Source organism: Pseudonaja textilis, chromosome 1 (assembly GCF_049901715.1).
Source record: "Pseudonaja textilis isolate UNSWEBS1 chromosome 1, rPseTex1.2, whole genome shotgun sequence".
Lineage (NCBI taxonomy): Eukaryota > Metazoa > Chordata > Lepidosauria > Squamata > Elapidae > Pseudonaja > Pseudonaja textilis.
This window is the reverse complement of record NC_141990.1, coordinates 40,852,797-40,876,223: the sequence shown is the minus strand read 5'-3', so window position 1 is coordinate 40,876,223 and position 23,427 is coordinate 40,852,797. Positions and strand designations below refer to the sequence as shown.

Genomic DNA, 23,427 nt, shown 5'->3' with positions numbered 1-23,427 from the left:
GATTATTAGATGCCAATCAAAGAAATACATGGTCTGAAGAAGTAGCACATTGTAGACATCTATATGCATATGTCCTTTCTCAAATTCTTCCAGTTTTAACAATCTAGTTTTTTTTAATGGATATTTCTTTAAAACGAACAGATTGTATAAATCATTTTACTGCTTTTTCAGACCATGTATTTCTTTTAATTGGCATCTAATAATCTGGCACCTAATAATGTTTAAGGTCAGTTCATATTATATCTTTTTTTGAGTTGGCGCAACATGGCCGCATACACATCAATATATTTCTCAATTCCTGTTTCTTAATGGTTACCAACCAGATGGGTAACCCTATACTACCAGATTATGTGAGTGAAACCAGATTCCTATATCTTGTTAGAGGTTATAGTATATTAAGAATCTTCTGCTAAAGGTTTTCATTGGAGCAGGGGTCCCCAACCCTCAGCCCACGGCCTGGCATGGGCTGCGGCATGCCTGAAACAGGGCCTGGCAAAGAAGTGAAACTCCATTTGTGGGATGCAGGCACCATGTGAAACCATGACCCCTCTGGTCCATGGAAAAATTTCTCTCCACAGAACCGGTCCTTGGTACCCAAAATATTGGGCGCCACTGCATTAGAGGTTATGCTTAGTTCAGTTCTACTGTGTGACATTGCTTTGAGCCTTCAGCAAGATCCAGGTTTCTTGGAACCAAGGAAGGCTTATTCACTTCTCCACAGGACATTAAGTTGGGGAAGTCTGCAGCAGAAAACATGTGTCTGTTAATCCATCTGCATTACTTACAAGTGTTCTCATGTCACTATAAACTGCAATGTGGTTCAATTTACATGCCATAATTTTTAAATATGCAATACTATAACCCCCTAAACAGATGAATTTGTGTGAAATCCCTCCACTATATTAAGCATAACAAATAAAACAACAAACCACTTCGAATTGTTGAAATTTAATCTATTTATCACAGGGCCCCTGAAAGTGGTCACAGTGGTCTTGCATAGCCACAATGGGAAACAAAGCTCCGAGAGAATTTTGACACACTGCCACTATACTTGCAAAGCATGGACTTTTTTTTAAGTTGACATTCTCTAACTTGTCCACAATTCCTTGAGGGAATCACTGTTCATGGTTTGACAACCCTTGGTTTAATGAGTTTTGTGAATTAAACCTGGTGGCTTTGTGCTTAATGGAGTTTGTGAACTCAGCAAACCATGACTTAAGCCAAATAAATTCTCAGGGCTATGCCAATATTCTCCCTCTCCCCATTTTGACTAGGATTGTTTTAACATGTTATTGTTTATTTGAGGGCCATAGTGGATTATGCAAACATATGAACTGCATTCTTTTAAGTGAATTAAGTCAGACAATGATTCTTTTTACCTGCTTATAATATTTTTACTATGGCTCTCCATGGTACAGTAATTGGATTTATATTGCTAATCTCTTCTTGGATTTTAAGGAATTAATGTGTATTGTTTGAACAAGAAGTTTGGATTCCAGAAGGTTTTTGTTTGTTGTATATCATGAAACCTAGCCAGTGCATGACTCACCTGGGTGTGGCTTAAGGTATTCCAGACCTGGCATGCTGAAATGTGTGGTAATACAGCTAAACAAAAGTCTTTTGGAAATTCCTGTAGCCACAAAACTCTGAGCATTAACTGGAACACATCATAACCCTAACAAGCTATTTCTAAGCTTGGAAAAGGACAGCCTTGCGATATGGTCTGATCCAAAACCATTTGCAGGACAGGTAACTCTGTCATTTTAGCGCAATGGTTTTCATCCACATTGTGTACTAGGATAACAATAGGGAAATAGGGAAAGAAACCACGTTCAAGATGGCCATAGCTTACTAGTAAAGGGGAGAAAACTGATGCTAATAGCTTTGAAAGCTGCAGTCAGTGAAGTACAAATTGTTGCTAAAAGCTATTCCCAGCCACTTTGTGGGAAAAGACTGTAATAGGAGTGGACAGAATGTTTGTCTTGACTGAGCCACTTGGTCACTATTAATTCAATAGATCTTTGCTCTGCTCATTCCATCTCTTAGCTTGACCTAATTCACAGCATTTTTGGAGTGGATAAAAAAGGAAAATTCTGGATATGATGGGCAGAGTTGGTTGGCAAGGACACAGATTTTTAAAATAGAAAGGAAAGGAGACATAATTTTAGTTTGCTGAGGGAAAGCATTTGGCTCAGATCGCTTTTGAATGTCTTTCATTGCTACTCCGTTCCATTTTCTGATTTCCTGCAAGGCAGTTCAGATAGCTAGTGCTGGTCACTGGGCAAATGGAGGGCAAGACTAAGTGCCTTAAAACTGAGTGGCTTAAAGCAGTGTCTTAGAAACTTTCATATGTATGACGTCCAAGGCAAGAACATGGGCTTCATCTGTAAAACAATATTTAAAATTCTGAGTTGTTTTCGAGCCAATTTTCATAATCTCCAAATTGGACAATTACTTCCATGCTTTATTTAGCTATAATTAAAAGAAGGCAATTTGTTGCAAATTAAGTAAGACCATTCAAAACCATACAAACAATACTTCGACCAAACTATATTTTAAGAAACTAAATGAAACCTTATTTAGACATCATATTAAACCATGTATTTTCTTTGTGCATTGTGTAGTACAGTAGAGCTTGACATCGTTTGTGTGAACTCAGCCAAATTGTGGATTACTTAATAAATAATCCAGGATACAGTAGGTGAGTCCCACATTGCTGCTACTTTCTCTCTCTTTTTCCTCCTTGTCATCGTAAATGCATTCTTTTCTCTATAATGTATCATGTTTCTCAGGTGGGACTTTAGCCACAGGAAGTCCTTGGCTTACAACAATTCATTTAGTGACTTCAAAGACACTGAAACAAGTGACTTATAACAATTTTTTACACTTATGGCCATTGCAGCATCCTTATGGTCACGTGATCAAAATTCAGACGTTTGGCAACTGAATGATATTTATGAAGGGTACAGTATCCTTGAGTGATGTGAACACCTTTTGTGACTTCCTGACAGAAAAGTCAATGTTAAGCCAGAATTGCTTAACAACCGTGTTACTAACTTAACAACTGCAGTGATTCACTTAACAACTGTGGGAAGCAAGATCATAAATGGGGCAAAATTCACTCAATAACTGTCTCGCTTAGCAACATAAATCTTGGGCTCAATTGTGGTCATAAGTCAAGGACTACCTTCAGTTGGATCCATACCAGATGACTAATTACAGTTATATAGATTGCTGCTTGAAAACCAACTTTAAAGCTTGTCATGATTGTATGTATTTTGACACAGAAGCTCCTCATCACTTTTTGTGAATGTAGACATAAAAGACCACCTAGCTGAATACTTCTTTTCGATTTAACAACACTTCACCCATTTTAAATATTCTAGAATGTTTAGTTTGAGCACTTGGAATATTCAGCAAATACCTGTTACCAGGGTCAATAGGAAGTCCAAAGGCTATATTTTGAAAAAGCTTCTAAAAGTGTAATTTTGTGACCAGTTGAACAAGAAACAGATTGTATTTGATTTTGCCACTGATTATGTTAGCCATACATAATAACAACAATAAGTGGTGTGCAATCATTATACTTTTAATTTTAGAATAACATACTGGTTATTCTCATTTTTGTCTTTAATGTAAAGTTACAGCCTTGTGCTTGAAAAATCCCAGATAACATCCATAAATCTTCTGGACATACACAATTAAGTTACCATTCATATAAATAAACACCTAATGCCACTAATTAGTCTTTGCCGTGTTCTGAAGATATTGGGGATGGAGCGTGTATTTCAAAAAACTATTGTTTATATCCTCTTTAAAAATGCTAAAAAGTACTTTTTTAGTGAGAAAAATCCCATATTTCTGACTTTGATGCCATAAAAAATGCCAGAATATAGCTATTGTACATAAGGCCTCAATGGGAACAGAAAAGAAGGGAGTTTTCCTGTTATAGTATATACTCACAAAGAATGGAGAACTAAGGAATACATTATGGAAACAGTAATCCATTCCATAAAAGTTAAGGCTTATATTTGTACAACCTGATTGATCAATGATAAAATAATACACAACTCAAATAAAAAACTTTTAAATCCATATAACTAATTAAATTGTCAAATGCAAATGTATGTTTAAAGATATGCATATCTAATTAAAAGCATGATGTTTAGTAAACCAAGTCTAAATATTAGCAATACTGTATAGTGCCTAGACATTAAAAGTCAAAGACTGAGCTTGGTACTTGCACAGCCATGATGTAATATCCTTGGCTCTATATTCCAGAAATGTAAGAGATTTGGTCCCTTTTGCAATATTCATATACAGGTAGCCTTCAATTTACGGCCACAATTGGGACTAGACATTCCATCTTCAACTAGTCTTTAAGTGAGTCATGCCTGGTTTTTTTTTTTTTTTTAAGCAAACGTAGCTTCCTCCATTGACTTTGCTTTTTGGACCCCCCCGCCCCCCCCGGGGAGTTTGTAAATAGGGATTCCATGACCCCAGAATGCTGCAACTCTCATAAATACATATCAGTTGCCAAGTGTCCAGATTCTGATCATGTGATCACAGGGACCCTGTAATGATCATAAGTTCACTTTTTTCAGCACCATTGTGACTTCAAATAGTTATAAAATGGTCATAAGTCGAGGACACCTGTCCTAATTCATTTATTGTAGTTTTACTATTTGATCCAAGAAGTGATCAAACAGACTAAGAGAAGCAGAGAAATAAGAGTAATGGAGAAGCTGTTTTGAAAGGATTGGGGAAGCAATAAAGGAAAATGTGGGGATGATACAATAATAGAAAAATTCAGAGGCATACAGGGGTGACTGTTGGGCACTTTTAAATCTGCTTGGAATATGACCTTTATAATTCCATAATATCTACTTGCAGATTAAATGCCATTGGGAGGATTTGGCTCAAGGTTGACTCAGCCTTCCAACCTTCTGAGGTCGGTAAAATGAGGACCCAGATTGTTGAGGCCAATATGCTGACTCAGTCAACCACTTAGAGAGGGCTGTGAAGCACTATGAAGCAGCATATAAGTCTATTACTATTTGACTTAGTAAATAAAGAGTATGACCTAAGATGTATTTTAGTGATTGTAGATGTTTGTAGATTGATATCATGTTGAATCAGGGGTGGGTTTCTACCGGTTCTGTCCACCTCTGTAGAACCGATAGCTCTGAAGAGCAGCAGACATAGAACCGGTTCTATGTCTGCTGATGTTTTTGCCCACCTATCCACCTGGGCTCTTATTTCCGGATTTTTCAACTTTAGCTGCCAAACGAGGCACAGCTGCAGTTAAAAAAACAAGAAAAGAGGGCTGTTTCAAAGGCTGCTTCTTGGCACGCAGCCGTGCTAATGATGGGCAGGGAAGCTTGTGAATCCTGAACCGGTAGTTAACCCTGTCGTATCCCACCCCTGTGTTGAATGTACAAAATCTATAGACTATGATGTACAGAATAGATAAAATCATATTGTATCATACCTCACCAGAGCATTTTGGACTTACAGGACAGTAACTTTCTTTCTGATTTGGTTTAACAGGTACTGAATGCACTTGGACTCTTGAAAGTCACCTAGTCATGAAGGAAAATAGTGCAAAAAAGGCTAAAAATAAAGTTCCATAATTTCTAAAAAATAGACTAATGTAAGTTTTAACAGATTAACAGAGTTGGAAGGGATCTTGTAAGTCATCTAGTCCAACCCCCCACCCAAGCAGGAGACCCTACACCATTTTTGACAGATATCAGTCCAGTCTCTTCTTGAAAGCTTCCAGTGATGAAGCTCCCACAACTGTTACAAGCTGTTCCATTGGTTGATTGCTCTCCCTGACAGAAACTTTATTTCCATGTTGTATCTCTCCTTGTTCAGTTTCCATCCATTATTCCTTGTCTAGCCTTCAGTTGCTTTTGAAAATAGCTTGACCCCTTCCTCTCTGTGACAGCCCTTCAAATATTGGAACACTGCTATCGTGACTCCCCTGGTCCTTCTCTTCACTAGACTAGCCATGCCCAGAGATCCACTCTGCTTAAGTGCAGCAGTGTTACAGAATTGTATATCTTTATTTTTGTGCGATTTGTCTGCTTTGTGTTGATGAAATCACTTAATGGATGTTGTTTAGATATGCTTTGTTGAATCTTAGACATCATAAAGTACTTATTCCATTTCTTGTTTTGAAAATGGAAAGAGTGAAAGTCACTATCATAATAATATCCAAACAGTTGTTTGAATCTCAGGTACTACATCCTGTTCTTTGAAGGACTTTGGGAAATTGGGGAAAATTGGGGGAAAATTCTTGTCTTCCTTAATCAAACACAAGTTAAATGTTTTTATGGATTTATGTGTTTTCTCCAGCCTAAAGTAAAGCATAACATCTATACAAATGTTTCAGTGAAGTATGCTTGTTTTTATAATCAGCACCTGGAAGCCAGCTTATGTGCAACCCACCAATTATTCTAGAGTTTTCCTCTCTAGCAAAAATTTTATTCTCACTAGAATCCTATGAAGAATGTTAGGTCAAAATTTAGATTGCATTTACATACATATCATATTAAGACATATTTTGTTTTAAGTATAGTTTATTTAGAAATATTACTATCTTGCTTTATTCTTCATACTAATGCCAAAAAGAAACAGCCCACACTGTGTCTTTCAGTGCAATGTATAATCCAGCTATCACATAATGCCAAATGGGGAATCTTTTTTCTGTACTTGTTTAAATAAGCTACAGGAGCCTGGATCATTATATGGTTTTTAGGTATAATACATGAGCTTAACCATGTAATAAATCAACATCTAGCAAATCATGTTATTAAAAAGATTGATGATTCTTAAGAGATGGACTACACAACTCGATCAGGGCAAAGCAATAGATGCAATCTACATAGACTTCTGTAAAGCCTTTGATTCAGTGGTACACGACAAACTACTCCTAAAACTAAAATCTTATGGTATCTCTGGTCACCTTCATAACTGGATAGAAGCATTCCTGTCAAACAGACAACAAATGGTCAAAATTGGGAGCATCCTATCAAAATCTGTACCTGTCAATAGTGGTGTCCCCCAAGGCAGTGTTCTAGGACCAACTCTCTTCATACTCTACATAAATGTCCTCTGTGATCATATTAAGATCAACTGCGTTCTCTTCACTGATGATGTAAATCTATTCAACACCACAGACAATACTACTATCCTCCCAAAAGTCCTTGACTATGCATCAGAATGGTCAAACAAATGGCAACTTCAAATCTCAACAAATAAATGCTCTGTCTCACATATTGGCAGAAAAAATCAGAAAATAAAATGCAAGCTAAATAGTCAAGATCTTGATCCAAACTTTGTCAAGGACCTTGGAGTACTCATCTCAAATGATCTAAGTGCTAGAGCCCACTGTAACTACATAGCTAAAAAGGCATTAAGAGTTGTTAACCTAATCCTACATAGCTTCTTCTCTGGTAATATTACACTACTAACTAGAGCATACAAAAAATTTGCTAGACCTACACTTGAATACAGCTTATCAGTCTGGAACCCATATCATGTATCTGATATTAACAGATTTGAAAAAGTCCAGAAATATTTCACAAGAGTTCTCCGCTCCTCCTCATAACAGAATACCTTATGCCACCAGACTTGAAACTCTAGATCTAGAAAACCTAGAACTACGCTGCCTCTGGTCCAATCTAAATATAGTATATAAAAATCATACATTGCAATGTCCTACCTGCAAATGAATACTTCAGCTTCAATCGTAACAATACAAGAGCATACAATAGATACAAACTCAAGGTTAACCGCACCAAACTTGACTGCAGAAAATACGACTTCAGCAACAGAGTGGTCAATGTTTGGAATACTCTACCTGACTCTGTGGTTTCTTCCCCAAACCCCAAAAACTTTAACCTTAGACTGTCTACTATTGACCTCACCCCCTTCCTAAGAGGCCTGTAGGGGGCGTGCATAAGCGCACCAATCGTGCCTACTGTCCCTGTCCTGTTGTTTTTTATTTTTCTTATAAGTATCTATCTCATATATTCAAAACTATATTTATTCTTATACCTGTATCTTGTAAGCAATAGACAAATCAAATGAATACTAAAAAAATACTAAATAGTTTATTTTATTCTATATCTAATGTTTACAATAGTTTAATAAATGCCTGTTAGCAATGCTTCTTGTCAATAACATGAGCATTGTACCCAATTATATTTATTATTAAACATAATAAATACAGAACAGTGCATAATTCTTACATGCTTAGTGTTGGAAGACCTGAATATATATCATCAACATATACCATCTTGGAGAAAGTCTTATCTATGTTCAATCCATAAAAAAGTATAAACCATTGTGAAAACCAAATAATGATATGAGAACAAAATCAAAGCTTATTTATTCAAACTCATAGAGGAATCTTGATTCTGAAAAGAGGATTCAGGTCCACATTGCAACTTCTCACTGTCACTCTTTAGGCATCAGAGATATTGCTCTACTTTCCATAATTATCATAGTTCTTATCTACTGCTTTAGTTGTTTTCCCACACAAGATGGGGTAATGTTAAAAAGTATAGATGGAGATGCACTAGAAATGGATATTTATTTATTTTATTTATTTTATTTGTAAGTTGTTTGTCTCTAAGTGAAGGATAATGGATTGGTTAATAATTGATTCCATGACTTTACAGGTGACGCAGCATAAGGAGATTGGTCTGTAATTTTCAACTAGGCTGGGGTCTCCCTTTTTGAAGATGGGGATGACCATAGCTTGTGATCATAGGTTAGGCAAGGAGCTGGTCCTGAAAGATTTTTCAAAGATTATGCTTAGAGGTTCTGCTATGGCAGTGGATAGCTTTTTTAAGAAGTAGGTACATATTCCGTCCAGTCCAATAGATAAAGATGGTTTTAGACTGCATAGTGCTTTTTCAACATTGTCTTCTGTAAAATCAATATGTATTACATCATTGTATTTTTCTGTGGTTTGGCTAGGAAATACTGGGCATGATCCATTGTTGTTTACAAATACTGAGCCAAAGAATGTGTTAAAGAGGTTGGCTTTAATGGTGTTGTCGTTGCAGTCTTCACCATTAGGTCCTATCAGGGGTGGGATGGACCTTGAGTCTTTTAGTTTGTTGTTTACAAAATTGTAAAAAGTGCAGGTGGAATTGGTTCATAGAAGGTTTTCCTCTTGTTTAATGTGATAATTGGTGCATTCAGTCTTTATCTGGTGACATAAATTATCGGCTTTTGAAATTGGCAACGTGACCAGATTTGTTTTTCTGCCAGAGTGATCTCTTTTTGGATTGAAGTTTTCTTATTGTTATGGATAATGTTTTTTTTTGTTTTGGGAGTTGTTGTTGGTACATATAGTTTGATGACTCTTTTGACTTCAAGTAAAAATATGTTGTAATGGTCTTCAACAGTATTGCATCCAGTGAATAGAGATTTCCAATCAAGGGATGAGAGATCGTTGTCTATAAGATCATAGTTGCCTTTTTTGAAGTTATAATTGGGGATTCCGTCATTGTGATGATTTTTGTGTGGGTGTGAGACAAAAGTCAATCAAGTGGTCAAGTGGTCACTGTTGGAAAAGGGTTCTTTAGTTTGTATTTTGTAAATTAAATTCAAACTATTGAATTTATTGAATATCATAGGTTCTTTTTTCCACAAGCAATGATACTAAGAAATACAGACATTTGAAACTTGCAGGTGATGTGATGTATTTCCTATTAAGCTTGCATAGAATTGTATAGAGTATTCTCTTTTGCATGAATCCAGAACCAAAGCTTCTGTGTCAAGGTTACAGTGTTTTTCTCTCTTCTTCTTCTTAAAATATATTTGATATAGCATGTGTATCTTTCCCTAACAATGAAAGAAAGAACCAATAGACCTCCATAAATGTTTTTAATATTAGTTTATATAGGAATTCTGCTCACATAATCAAGAATAGCAACTGAGACAAATTCAGGCTTCTTTTGTAGAGCAAATGCTAACTTCAGAGGCTGGTTCTCCTCATTTATAGAATCCAAAAATGTATTTAGTTTGGCTTTGGCTTTGGCTTAGCCTGATGGTTGACATCAGCCATTGTGGATTATAAACACTAATCGATAATAAAGTGTTGTATATAAATCCTGTGACTGTGACTTATTCAACAAGTCATGTTATTATAAACTATGGTGTAGCATCCTGTAAATCTAACTAATTACTACAAAGGAGAGTGTGGCTCTGTGCAACTAGGTTTTGGCAGCAGTCTTCTCAGTGTGGTTCTCTAAAGAAACCAGGTATTGACTTGTTGGTCACTAGTGAACAATACATGTTTGCAAGCAATCCTGGTCTAGAAATATCCCAAATATTGCTGCAATTGCCAAGAAATAAAAAAGCAGCATATTTATAGAGTGGGTTTGCTTTAGCAGAGAATTTGGTCAAACAGTGGAACAAAGGTTCATTGAAGGTAAGCGTAAACTGCCCAAAATAGCTTATTTGTTTTCTGTTTTATAAAATTATTAATCACCATTAGAGGAGGAAATCTTAATTAGCAAATACATTATTAGTGCAATGGATTTGTAAAGACCCAGAGGTCAGTCTACTCCTCATAAGTCCATAGATATATACCTGCAGGGTTTTTTTGCAACAGGAAGAAGTGCTTTGCTATTTCCTTTACTAGCTTGTAGATCTGGGGTTTCCTGTTGGTCTGCCATCCAACCTCTAATGAGGCCTAATGAATCTTAATTTGTTGAGGTTGGCCTAATCTAGTTAAGTGCTGCTACCTAGTGGGATGCCAAATGAATTTGTCCATTCTTACAAAAACTAAATGATTTACTTGCACTTTCTTCCTCTCCTTCCTTCCCAGTTGAGAGTGAGAGAGATTGAAAAGAGAGAGCTGAGTATATCTGATTTTTGTCAGGTACACAGCGTTCTGGAGCACAGCCCACTAGCAAAAACATGTGGGGTTTTATCCACAGCAGCTTTAGAAATGTTCTCTGCTCAGTTTGGCGCCAATGATCGAAGTCTGTTGTTAGCTGGAGTTCGCACAGACGTCTTGCCAGGTCTGCCCAGAATACTGTCTCCTTTGACTTCCTGTGGTCTTGCATAATATTTCCTTGCTGTTTGTTATAACTTTGTGCATTTGCTGAAGCTGCCTCTGATGCTAACAGAGCACATTAAATGGCTCAGGCTCTCAACCAAAAGGTCGGATCCTTTGTGGAGCTGCCATGGGTCACTTCAGGTGACATAATTGGACTGCTCACGTAGATGACTACTGTTTGAAGTTCTGAGACTGATGAAGTCTTCCCCAACCTGGTACCCTTCTGATATATCTGATTTTGGTCCCATAAATAACAGCGAGTCTGTCACCTTTTGAATTCGTGGATGGAGACCATATCCTAAAGGTACCAGTTTAAGGAAAGTGGATGTAGACCATAAGAGGTAGTTGTAGAAACATGCTTTTCATGCAGAGTTGAATTCATCCGCTTTCAGATGCCAACCAGAAAAGACTTCAGATGTACACAATCTATGATAGAGCTAACCTCTCATAGACACTCTCAATATCTAAGGAAATACTACATACTTTCTAGGAAATGCTACATCACTATCAAACCAGAATCGATCCACATATCACACTAGTGGTAAAAAATGTGGGTCTGGAGAACCCTTTTGCATTTCTTAGTATGGGGCCTATTGCTTTGGCCTTTTTTTAGTGGGAATATGTGGGATAGGTTGAAGGAGCAAAATGAGTGCCCTAAGAACCCCAAATGGGCTGCAAATATTTAAAACACGGATTTCACCACTTAAAACTCCTGATATTCCCTTAAAATGAGTTCAACTAGGGAGGATAGCTAGAGCATGCCATGCAAAGCATAAAAGAGCATACAGATAGTTCTTTACTTACAATCACAATTGGGACCAAAATTTCCATCGTAATTTTGTGCAGCTATAATGTGAATCATCATGTGACTGGACACAATTTTAGGACCATTTTTACTGTGGTCATTAAATAGGGCACCATGATCAGAGGTGGTATTCATCAGGTTCTGAACAGTTCTGGAGAACCGGTAGCAGAAATTCAGAGAACCAGCAAATACCACGTCTGACTGGAGATTTTAGAGTATCCTTCCCCTGCCATGCCCACCAAGCCATGCCCACAGAACCAGTAGTAAAAAAAATAGAATCCCACCACTGATCATTACTCAAATCGCATGATTGTTAAGTGAGCCACATGGTCATTAAGCAAATCTAGCTTCTCCAATGGAAGCCATCTGAGAAGGTCACAAATTTTATCCTGTGACTTCAACATGCTGCACCCGTCATAAATACAAGACAGTTATCTTGTGTCTGAATTGCAATCCTATGACTACAGGAGTGATTATCTTGAGGATGGGTTGTAATTTTGAATCATTGTTAAACATGCTGTTGTAAATCAAGGACCATAACTGTAGATACTGTGATGGGATTCATAATTAATTGAATCATTTTTATTATGTAAACTAAAGCAAATTGGGTTCACATATTGCAAAAAAAAAAAGAATAATGGTTTACAAATATTAAAGATTCAGCTTACATATTAAAAGAAGCCAAAACCACATAACGAATGGTGCACCAAAATGAATCAATAAATGTCCCATTGAAAAATAAATGCACAATGAATCAAACCAATGCATTTTATTTTAGTGGGGAATCGATGTTCTTTTGTGACAAATAGATAAATTTGCATTGCATACAGTCTGGACAGAAAACTTTGCCAAAGTTATGGCACTTCTTGAACTATTTCTACTTTGTCTAATCTGGGACAATTGCAGAATATTATGAATATAATAACGAGGAGGCAAAATAACATGATAAAATAATAATTTAAATATATATTCTGTGAACTTAAACTTGGGAAGCATGCCGCAATGACAAAACTATGCAGCAATGGCAAAACAGTATGTGTGTGTGTTTGTGTGTGTGTGTAGACAGACAGACACTCATACAAAGGCTCCCTAATTTTAAGCAAGTATATTCCCATATATACAATCTATTATGCAACACAATAAAGCATTTGGATTTACTAATCATATACTGTTTGATTTTAAGGGGGCCTAAATACTTATAAATATTGCAAATTAGCAGATGTATTAAAAAGGGAAGTCAGAAATTTAATAGCTTTCTTAAAAGCTATTTTTTATTCTTTGCTTTTTTATTGTTTTAATTTGTTGATCTTGTTTTGTTCTTCTACATTTTCTTCTATTAACATGCACATGGATGTACACACAGACATAAATATATTTACACACAAACACACAGAGGAAAATATACCAAGCAACAATACACAAAAAATGAAGTGTGTTATATAAATATAACGGTAGCAAAATAACACAATGTTTAGAGTTCTGTACTATCATAATAAAAAGAAAACAGGAAAAAATAAATATATTCTACGTACAAAATTAAGTTGAACTAAACTGCATGACTATGACAGATACCAAACAACTCATTACAGTAATACACCTCCCTACTTTGGTTTTCTGTTAGGTGATACGAAGGCCATTGCATCTCTTAGAAATTGCTACACGTTGCAATAATTTGCTAGTTATATTCCTTTGAAGGTTCCATGAAGCATTTTGTCTGTCAAGAGCTATTTTATTGTTTGATTCATTGCACTTTTGAACCACCTATCTCCCTCAAAGAATTATATTTTATATATTTATATATTGAGTGTTCTTGGATAGTTATCTTTACAGCTACCATATTTGCATCACAAAATTCAGATGACCACTGGATGGCAGCAAGTATGCCTTCTTTGTTGCCATCCAGTTATCTGAATTTTTGAAATCTCAATTCTGGTGGTATTTATTAATTTATAAATTTTAACATGGGTACCCAACTCACACACTGATTCTAAGAGATGTACAATGAACCATAAGCAGAGGATAAAACAATTCAGTTAAAATTCAATCAAACATTAATAGATGACCAGGAACTGACATCCATGCCATACTCTAGACAGGGCAGATTTTAACAGGTTTATTTTTATTTTTTATTTATTTATTTATATTGTCAAATGATTATAAGATAACAGGTATAAATATAACATAGTTATGAATACATGAAATGGATACATATAAGAAAAATAAAAATAAACAATAGGACAGGGACATAGTAGGCACATTGGTGCACTTATGTACGCCCCCTACAGACCTCTTAGGAAAGAGGTGAGGTCAATAGTAGACAGTCTAAGGTTAAAGTTTTTGGGGTTTGGGGAAGAAACCACAGAGTCATGTAGAGTATTCCAGACATTGACCACTCTGTTGCTGAAGTTGTATTTCCTGCAATCAAGTTTGGTGCGGTTTACCTTGAGTTTGTATCTATTGTGTGTTCTTGTGTTGTTATGGTTGAAGCTGAAGTATTCATTGACAGGTAGGACATTGCAATATACAATTTTATATACTATACTTAGGTCGGACCGAAGGCGGCGTAGTTCTAGGTTTTCTAGGTCTAGAATTTCAAGTCTGGTGGCATAAGGTATTCTACGAGTAGAGGAGTGGAAAACTCTTCTTGTGAAATATTTCTGGACTTTCTCAACTGTGTTAATATCAGATACATAATGTGGGTTCCAGACTGATGAGCTGTATTCAAGTATTGGTCTAGCAAATGTTTTGTATGCTCCAGTTAATAGTGTGATATTACCAGAGAAGAAGCTATGTAGGATAAGGTTAACAACTCTTAATGCCTTTTTGGCTATGTAGTTACAGTGGGCTCTAGCACTTAGGTCATTAGAGATGAATGCTCCAAGGTCCTTGACAGAGTTTGGATCATCAACAAGGTCTTGACTATTCAGCTTGTATTTTATTTTCTGATTTTTTTTGCCAATATGTAAGACAGAGCATTTCTTTGTTGAGATTTGAAGTTGCCATTTGTTTGACCATTCTGATACATAGTCAAGGTCTTTTTGGAGGGTAGTAATATTGTTTGTGGTGTTGAATAGCTTTACATCATCAGTGAAGAGAATGCAGTTGCTCTTAATATGATCACAGAGGTCATTTATGTAGAATATGAAGAGAGTTGGTCCTAAAACACTGCCTTGGGGGACACCACTGTTGACAGGTACAGAATTTGATAGGACGCTCCCAATTTTGACTATTTGTTGTCTGTTTGACAGGAATGCTTCTATCCAGTTATGAAGGTGACCAGAGATACCATAAAATTTTAGTTTTAGGAGTAGTTTGTCATGTAACACTGAATCAAAGGCTTTACAGAAGTTTGTGTAGATTGCATCTATTGCTTTATCCTGATCGAGTTGTGTAGTCCATATGTTTTTGCAGTGTAAGAGTTGCACATTACAGGATAGTTTTTTCCTGAAACCAAATTGTTTATTAGAGAGTAGGTTGTTTGTCTCTAAGTGGAGGATAATGGATTGGTTAATAATTGATTCCATGACTTTACAGGTGACACAGCATAAAGAGTTATTGGCAGGCAGTTCCCAGTTCCAGAATTTGGTGTGCTATTTCATTTTCAATACATTTCTTTGCAACTTGAATGGCCTTCTGCTCCTCCTCATTACAGAATACAGATCTTGAATGGCCTTCTGCAAAGAACTGTAGCAGCTGCTGTTCTGCAGGATTATGCTGGCAAGGTAGAAGGGAAGGTGGGGTCACAATGATATTACAGGAATCACTAGGGTTGTTTCAATGTGTTTAATTAGTTTCATGTTTCTGTGGATGATACATAGTCTAAATATGCAATGGAGCAGTGGAGGTTATATTCATAGATTTATTTAGGTTGAGAGCTGGGGCTGCTTTTACTTCTCATCACTTTTGCCACTCAGCTGCTTTTTGGAGCCAACGGCAGAGATGAGAGGCTGCTGCTGGCCCATATCACCCTCTGAGTACCTGTGGACTGGAGCCAAATTTTAGTCTGATCCCAGATAAAGTCAAGACGGAGAGGGTAGTGAGTTAGCAAGCAGCCATGGCTTCTGCTGGTCTTCCTTAACATTGTTGAAGTTTCCTCTGGCCAGAGGGAGAAGATGGCTGAGCAACTGGGTAGGAAGAAAACAAACAAACAATTGAGGCTGGGGCACAGGTAAGATCTTCTAGCCTATTCTTTTCAAAATCCACCTCTTCCACAAGGCCTTTAATCTCCCCTTGTCATTCTCTTGTAAAGTAAATATTTATATAGGTGGAGTTGTGCATGTTCTTCCCATGTTTCCTCCCTTCCTCCCTTTACACTGTGATTTTCCCTGCTTGAAAAATTCATACTGCAGTTCTCAGTTTGCAAAGTAGCAAAGTTCACATTGCTGAATAAATCTATATGTATGTCAGTTAAATTCAAGCAACATTCTAAAGCTTATGTGAAATTTGATATTTTGTTAGGTATAAGTAATGGCAAATTCAGCTTTTTTCTTTACTTCCCCAAATTCTACAATCATAATTGAATCTATTTGTTTAAGGCAGTAGTTGAGTCAATTAACTATCAAAAAATAATTGAATATATTGTTTAACCCCTTAATATTTGGGGAGGAATTCTGCCGTGAATAGGGAGGTAGTTTAAATTCTTTGGGATTATTTCTGTGTACTGTATTTGAACCAATTTTAACCACTGCTTTAATAGGAAGAATGGGTGACTATTTTTAAACTTCTAACAAAATGCTCAGGTTTGGACTATGAGAGAGGCTGTCTTTTTTTGTTGTTGTTGTTACATACGATCTGTTTTTAGATTAATGCATAGCTATTCAAAGTAATCAGCTTTCAAGGGTGAGGAAACACCCATTCTTCTTATGTAACAGTAGTATTGCAGTTTATGCCAGTTCCAGTTAGTGCAAGTGTCAGGTCTCAGAAGCAAGAGGTATTGGGAGGGACATCTTGATTGGAGCTTCATGTCTCCATCCCTCTGCTGTAGCCAGGTCACAAAGATACCACTTTCCACCAAAGGCGGGCTGTAGCAGATAAGTCTGTCAGAACGTGTCTGAGCTTAAAGATAAAAGGGGATGGGTTGCTAAATGCTAGATGTTTTCTGCTTTGTGGACTTCTGTCTTCTCAGTGTTTAAATTCTTTATATCTCCAGTGTGGCTTTCAGAAACAAAACTTAAAACAAATAACAGGTTTTTGTTGCTATAACAGAGTTGAACTTTGATTGAAATCACCCTGGGGTTTAGCCACATTCTCCTCTATTTCGAACCTAGTCATTGAATAACTGACATTATATTAATGGCAAGTAGACTTCTAAAGTTGAGTATAATACTAGCTAACTTTAAAAACATATAAAGGCCGCAAGAAACATTTTCAGGCAAAAGGATATAGTATGACAGACATAACTATCTATCCTCTAGATTTGTTCTACAACAGTTCCTTAAATCAGGAGTAATTTGGGCATAATTGCTTGTTTGTGAGTCAAGGATCAAGTTTGGGAATGTTGTTGCTGAGACGCTTGTGTAAAACAATAAAGTCAGTTATTTTGTTGGGGTAATGACATTATTTCCAACTGGTAAAAGGGATAGTGGGTTCCTTTAGTTTAGAATGACTTCTAGAGGGCCTTTCCTCTCTGGATCAATTTATGTGAAGTGCTCAGAGAGTTGCAGAAGGGATGAAGAATTTTTTCTGATAGAACCTTGTATGGGTAGAATGTCACATTTAGACTCTATCTTGTGAATTTTATCACAATAGCACAACTTCGTCATATATCCTCTTCTATTGACACCAAAATAGTAATACAGTAAAGCCCCATATGTTTACATAAAAATACTTTTAGTTTTTCTAATTTTATTATTCATAATAATTGGCTTGAGTGCAGTGACAGTAATTCCCAAAATCCCTATTCCTGACTGGAAACACTAGTAGTTATAATCCCAACACTTTGGAGGGTCTAAATGATCCTGCATGGCTTAAACAATAATATCATTGTTTGAATTTGCGTAATTGATCATCCCTTTTTCAAAGCCTGGCAACTTATACAACTGAGAAAACCAGTTTTAGAAAAGAATTTGCTGATTCCCCCACCTGCCTGCTTTTAAAAATCTAAGACTAGAGCTAAGGGATTAAAGTAAAACTAGAGGTTTTATTTTCCTCACTCACTCCCCAAGTTATATTTATGAACCTCACATATTTTTATGGCTCCTGACATGATTTAATTGTCTATTACTAATAGAACATGGTATCTTGACAAACCAGAAAATAGGCTAGGCAACGCTTTTCATGCTTCTTATAACACAGCACTATTGAACCTTGTTTTCCACCAACTGAATGCTAAGGAAACTCTGACAATCCATATACTTCAGTATATGGATTATTAATTTGACAATTCCATGCAGCGAAATGGGAGGAAAGCCAAGAATAAGCATGCCTGGAATGCCTATCTGGCATGAACTATGAGCTTATCTTCCTCTTACAGACATGGGTAATGCCTTTGCTTCTGATGGATTATGCTGTACACATCCACAGCTAAATTGAAATAATGTTTTTTTATGTTTGAGATTTGTTTAGTTCTCACATCCTACACCCAGGAAAAGAGGACTGTATTGCTGAATTTTATAAAATATTATCTACCATTTTTGATGGGAGATGTGTGTCACCTCCACGTTATTGTAGAACACAGTTTCGAACCATGGCAATTTTAATATCTGGGATTTCAACTCCCAGAATTCCTCAGCTGACATAAAGTTGCCAAGGTTGAGAAACTCTGCTATGGAGGATGTAAAAGTACTGAGTTATTGATTCTGCTATAATATAGTTCTGGGTTGACAAGCAATCTAATTTTTTAAAAAGTGAGTTACTGTCATTCCTGAGGCATGCTTGAACGATGAGCCTAAAACAGCTGGACAACTATGACAACTTTCTACACCAAAAAAACTGTTGAAAAATTTCTTTCACTGAGAAATTTTATGGAAATTCCCAAATTCATTGTCCTTGCATATAATACACTAATACTTTGCAAGTGCGGTTGTGCCTAGATCTACCCTTTGGGAAATGTAGACTCCAGAGATCATGAAACATCATCTCTGAAGAGGAATGTTTTGTCTTTATTATCTCATCTGAAGAATTCTGAAAAGCTTAGTGGTTATATACTGCTTTGTAACTATTAAATTTGCCTAAATGAAAGTATTTTACTGAAATGGATTTAACATATTTTCTTATGGTTAGCTCAGTAGCTTGTGTGATCTGAAAAGTTTTATTTCTATTTAACAGATCAGGCAAAAATTAATATATTAAAGTCTTTATTAAGAGAAATTCTAATTTTGGATGTAGTTTGAATCCATAGTATAGTCAATGAATGGCTTCCAAATTGAAATAAAATTCTATACTAGACTTACAGTACTTTCTAAATACAATTGAAATCAATGATATAGATGCATATTTCCACAGTTCAGTTTGCTATTCTTTTAAAGAAGAAATTAGATGTGATTTGTGATAAATACATGTATATTTATCACAATTCCTACAATTCTTATAGGAATATAATATTTATTGATGTTGAACAGAAAAACAGCTGGTAGAAGAGAGAATTCAGAAGGTGATTTTATGTTCCTAAATCCCAATACAGTTAGGATTAAATTTTCTGAATGGTTTTTTTTTCTAAGAGTTGCTACGTTATGATTTCTAAGATGTATATATTCTTTCTTGATGAAGAACCCAGTTTTGGTTCCTATTTATAAAAATATATTTATTCATCTAACAAACTGATCCATTTGTCTCTACTTCTATCAAGAATCTTGTGTGTCTTACCTGAAGATTGAACTTCTGAATAACATCTAGATTTGATGCAATTACATGGAAGGATCAGCCATTCTTTATTTCATCCCAACAGGCTTAAGAATAATTCATATTCCTGAAACTGTCACCTGAAAAAAGATCATAAAATTGTGTAGCACTTTGTTAGAAACGTTTGAAAATCTAGTCTCCTTTCACTTTTCATTAGATTGCAACTAGAAGTAGAGTCCATGATTTCAGCTCCAGCACTCATTTTCCTTCTTCATTTCTTCTTTTATTTATTTCCTATTTTGATGAAGTGTTGAGAACATGAAACTTTGTATTGTATTCTATGATTTTTTTTAAGTGAGAGGAATCTTAAAAATATATTTCTTAAACAGGAGTTTTGGGTATAAAATAATTAAGAGCAAAATGTTCAACATTTCAATGTGTTATTGGCTTTTTGTGCTGTTGTATTGAATCACAGTTTAGGAAATTTAGGGAACAATTTCATAGATTCATAATTATAATACTATAATTAATAGTACTCTGTTAAGTGGTCACATTTTACTTTCCCTTTGCATTGTGAAATGCATAGGGGTGTGTGTGTCATGTTGGCCCACTTGTTTTCATGATCAGCAAAGTAGTATCTCTGTTCCTTGGCAGGACGAAAAATTTTAAAAAATGCTCTCAGTGAGGTTGCATTATTTGATGTAATGGGAAAACATAATAGTCTTTCCCCTTTTCTGGATTTTACATCACTTCTTATATTGTGTCTTAATCTGAAATAAGAGAGCTCTGCATTCTTTAAAACCAGTGAGACTTTTGTGATAGTGGGAGGTCATTTAACAGATTGGTTTTCTAGGCCCTCTGCAGTGACAGTGAACGCACAAGGACTTGCTCTCATGGGATTGTCAGAAAGGAAGAGAGTTTGTTCTGTTCTATACAGCTACATGATGGGATCTCCGAAGGGACAACATGTACACCAGGCATCCTGACTCTTTGGGAAAGCTTTGACTTTTGATCTCAATGGATAATGAAAAGGATGGGGAGGAGAGGAACTTAATTTAGATCCAACTACAGTGTGCAATGCCAGCTATAAGCAGTGCAGTTTCTCTTTCTTCTTCAGCCAAGATTTTTGAGTTGCGGTAATCATATTTTTAGGTGCTTTTGCTGAGTTTTAATTGTTTATAATGTATTTTATTGTAAGCTACCATTTGTACCCCGTTGGTAAAATGGGTAAAATGGAGAGATATCCACTGAAACTATTATTTCTTAAACAGAGCTTTTAATATTTTATTTATTTTCTACCTTTGTTATTTTTTATAAATAACTCAATGTGACAAATATGCATAATGCTCCTTCCGTCTCCTATTTTTTCCGACAACAACACCACTATGAAATGGATTGGTCTGAGAGAAGAGCGACTGGCCCAAGGTCACCTAGCCTACTATAACTCACAGTCTCCTGCTTTCTGGGCCGGTATCTTAAGTACTAGACCAAACTAGCTTTCTTAAAAGAACAAGGAGCAAATCTGGATGCAAAGTGCAAAACATGATTCAGAGAGTGTGAATGCACATGGAATGCAGGTCAGGAACACCTTAAAGCAATTTCATATTGTCCTGACAATGGGAAAGGAAGGAAAAACCAATATATTTGTCTGTCCTCATTCAACTGCAACATGTGTGTGCACGCATGTGTGTGTGTGTGTGTGCATGTGTGTTCATTTTAATAGCTCTTCATGTATTGGACTGGGACAGTGGTGGGATTCAAATTTTTTTACTACCGGTTCTGTGGGCGTGGGTTGGTGGGCGTGGCAGGAGAAGGATACTGGAAAACCTCCAGTCTTCTACATACTCTTTTTAAAGTAAAACATTTTGTGCACAACGAGGCAAGGGAATTTTAAACTTATCATCTTTGTTCCTTGTTCTTGATAATGTGATGTCAGCAGAAGTTAAGATGATTGTGAATCATCTTCAGATTGCTTTTGAGGGATTGTGGAAGTAGAAATGTTAATTGCATCAAGATATGTAGGACGATAGTCATGGGGTTTTTTTGACACATCTTTTTATTTCTACCAATATCAAAAACAGGTTCTGCACATTTTCCTTTCAAAATCAGCCCACGAATATTGCCTGCTTCATGCTATGAAGTCTAGCAGATGGAAGTTGTCTGTGACTGCATATATGTCATAACTATAATATATTTGTCAGCCCACAGCAGCCTGCTAGCACTGGACCTCATTGTGGCCTTTTTAAGGTTCTAAAGTAAAAGACTTTTCTATATAACTTCTGAGATTTTCTTCTTCTTTCTTTTTCTTCATTCTCATATGCAACTCTTTCTTATTCCTTTAATGTATATGGAGTATTATAGATGCAAATTTTGTGTCCAACCTAGGGACACAAAAGAATATCAACACCTATATTAATGGTTTATGCAAAACATTAAGGCTGAAGGACTTCTTACAACAGGCTGAAAAAGCGTTTTAGTTAGTACAAAAAATAAAGTCAAGCTCTTCCTAGTTGGCAAGTTATGTGTATATGTACAGAGTATGATGTTTTGGCAATACATTTGCACACTAGCAGTCAGTAATATAACTATTCTGTGATTTATTGTACTGCCAAATTTGAAAAAAATCAAGGAAAGTTCATTCTGCCCAGCATCTCCACTCTCCTAATAGTCAATTTATATCTCTCTTTGAGAAACCTATATGCAAAACTCAATTACCTTTAATTAGTTTGGATTTTAAAAACTAAATCTGTAGATCCATTCTTAAGTAACATTTATTCATGGATATTTATTGTAAGAATAAATAAATAAATAGAAGGTGACTTTTTGAGGAAAATCTTGGACTGATACAGCACTCTGAATTAAAGTTCTCTTTTCTTCTTTAACTTTGCAGTTTTAAGATGCTATGCAGTGGTGGGATTCAGCCAGTTTGCACCCCTTCGGGAGAACCGCTTGTTAAGTTTCTGAGCAGTTTGGTGGACTGGTTGTTGGAAGAAATCATTAGGGCAGAGAACCAGTTGCTAAATTATTTGAATCCCACCACTGATGCTATGTAATAGATAATATACTAATGAGTTCTAGTAAACTATCTAGAGTTGAATGACACTTGAATATTTACTAAGATGCATTTTTATAATAGAGAAATGTGAATATGCATAAATCTCACATGTTAAATCCCACTGCTTTCAAACCTGTTTTGATTAGGCCAATATAATACAGCCGGTGTTACTACTCAAAACATTTTAGTTGGAAGTATATCACATACATTAAACATAATTGCAAATAAAACAAACCATGCATCTCTCTGTGTGCATGGGAGATGGGGTGTTACTTACAGTATATTCTGGTTTCTTTCAATGCCAGCAAGTTGCATGTATAAGGTTGTTAGACAATGTTTATCCAGCCACTGAAATGTTTCTGGTCAGACATGAGAACTTTAATGATAGTTTGTTGAATTAGATAAACAATTGAATTAATTAAACCATAATCTGTAGTGTGCATGACAAACTGGCTGTGGTCATATAACACTGCAAGTTGAATCTTACGTAAACTTGCTTTATTGTTTGGGGTGAATTCACTAAATCTGCTTAGCTTCCTCAAAGTTGTTATATCTAAATTATTTGCCTTGGACAATTTCCAATGACGTTGAGGAAATTATTAAAAACCCAAGGTAGTCTTCCTCATTTATAAATCAAGGCATCCTAATTCCATTCAAGTAGGTCCTTTGCAGAGATGACATCTAGACTTTGGAATATTTTTC

At 35.9% G+C, this 23,427-nt stretch overlaps 1 protein-coding gene across 3 annotated transcripts in view; it reads left to right on the top strand.

Moving 5' to 3' along the window:
- Window positions 1–23,427, top strand: part of EPAS1 (endothelial PAS domain protein 1) — a 93,372-nt gene that overhangs the window by 8,926 nt on the left and 61,019 nt on the right. The window contains exon 1 of one of the 3 annotated variants that reach the window (XM_026695856.2): window positions 15,897–16,059. The exons of 1 other annotated variant lie outside the window; for it this stretch is intronic. In XM_026695856.2, coding sequence (XP_026551641.1) covers window positions 16,004–16,059 — 56 coding nt within the window. In that variant the 5' untranslated portion in view covers window positions 15,897–16,003. Of the gene's footprint in view, window positions 1–15,896; window positions 16,060–23,427 lie in introns of those variants that run through there. One more of the 3 variants, XM_087932226.1, reaches the window with a different exon arrangement.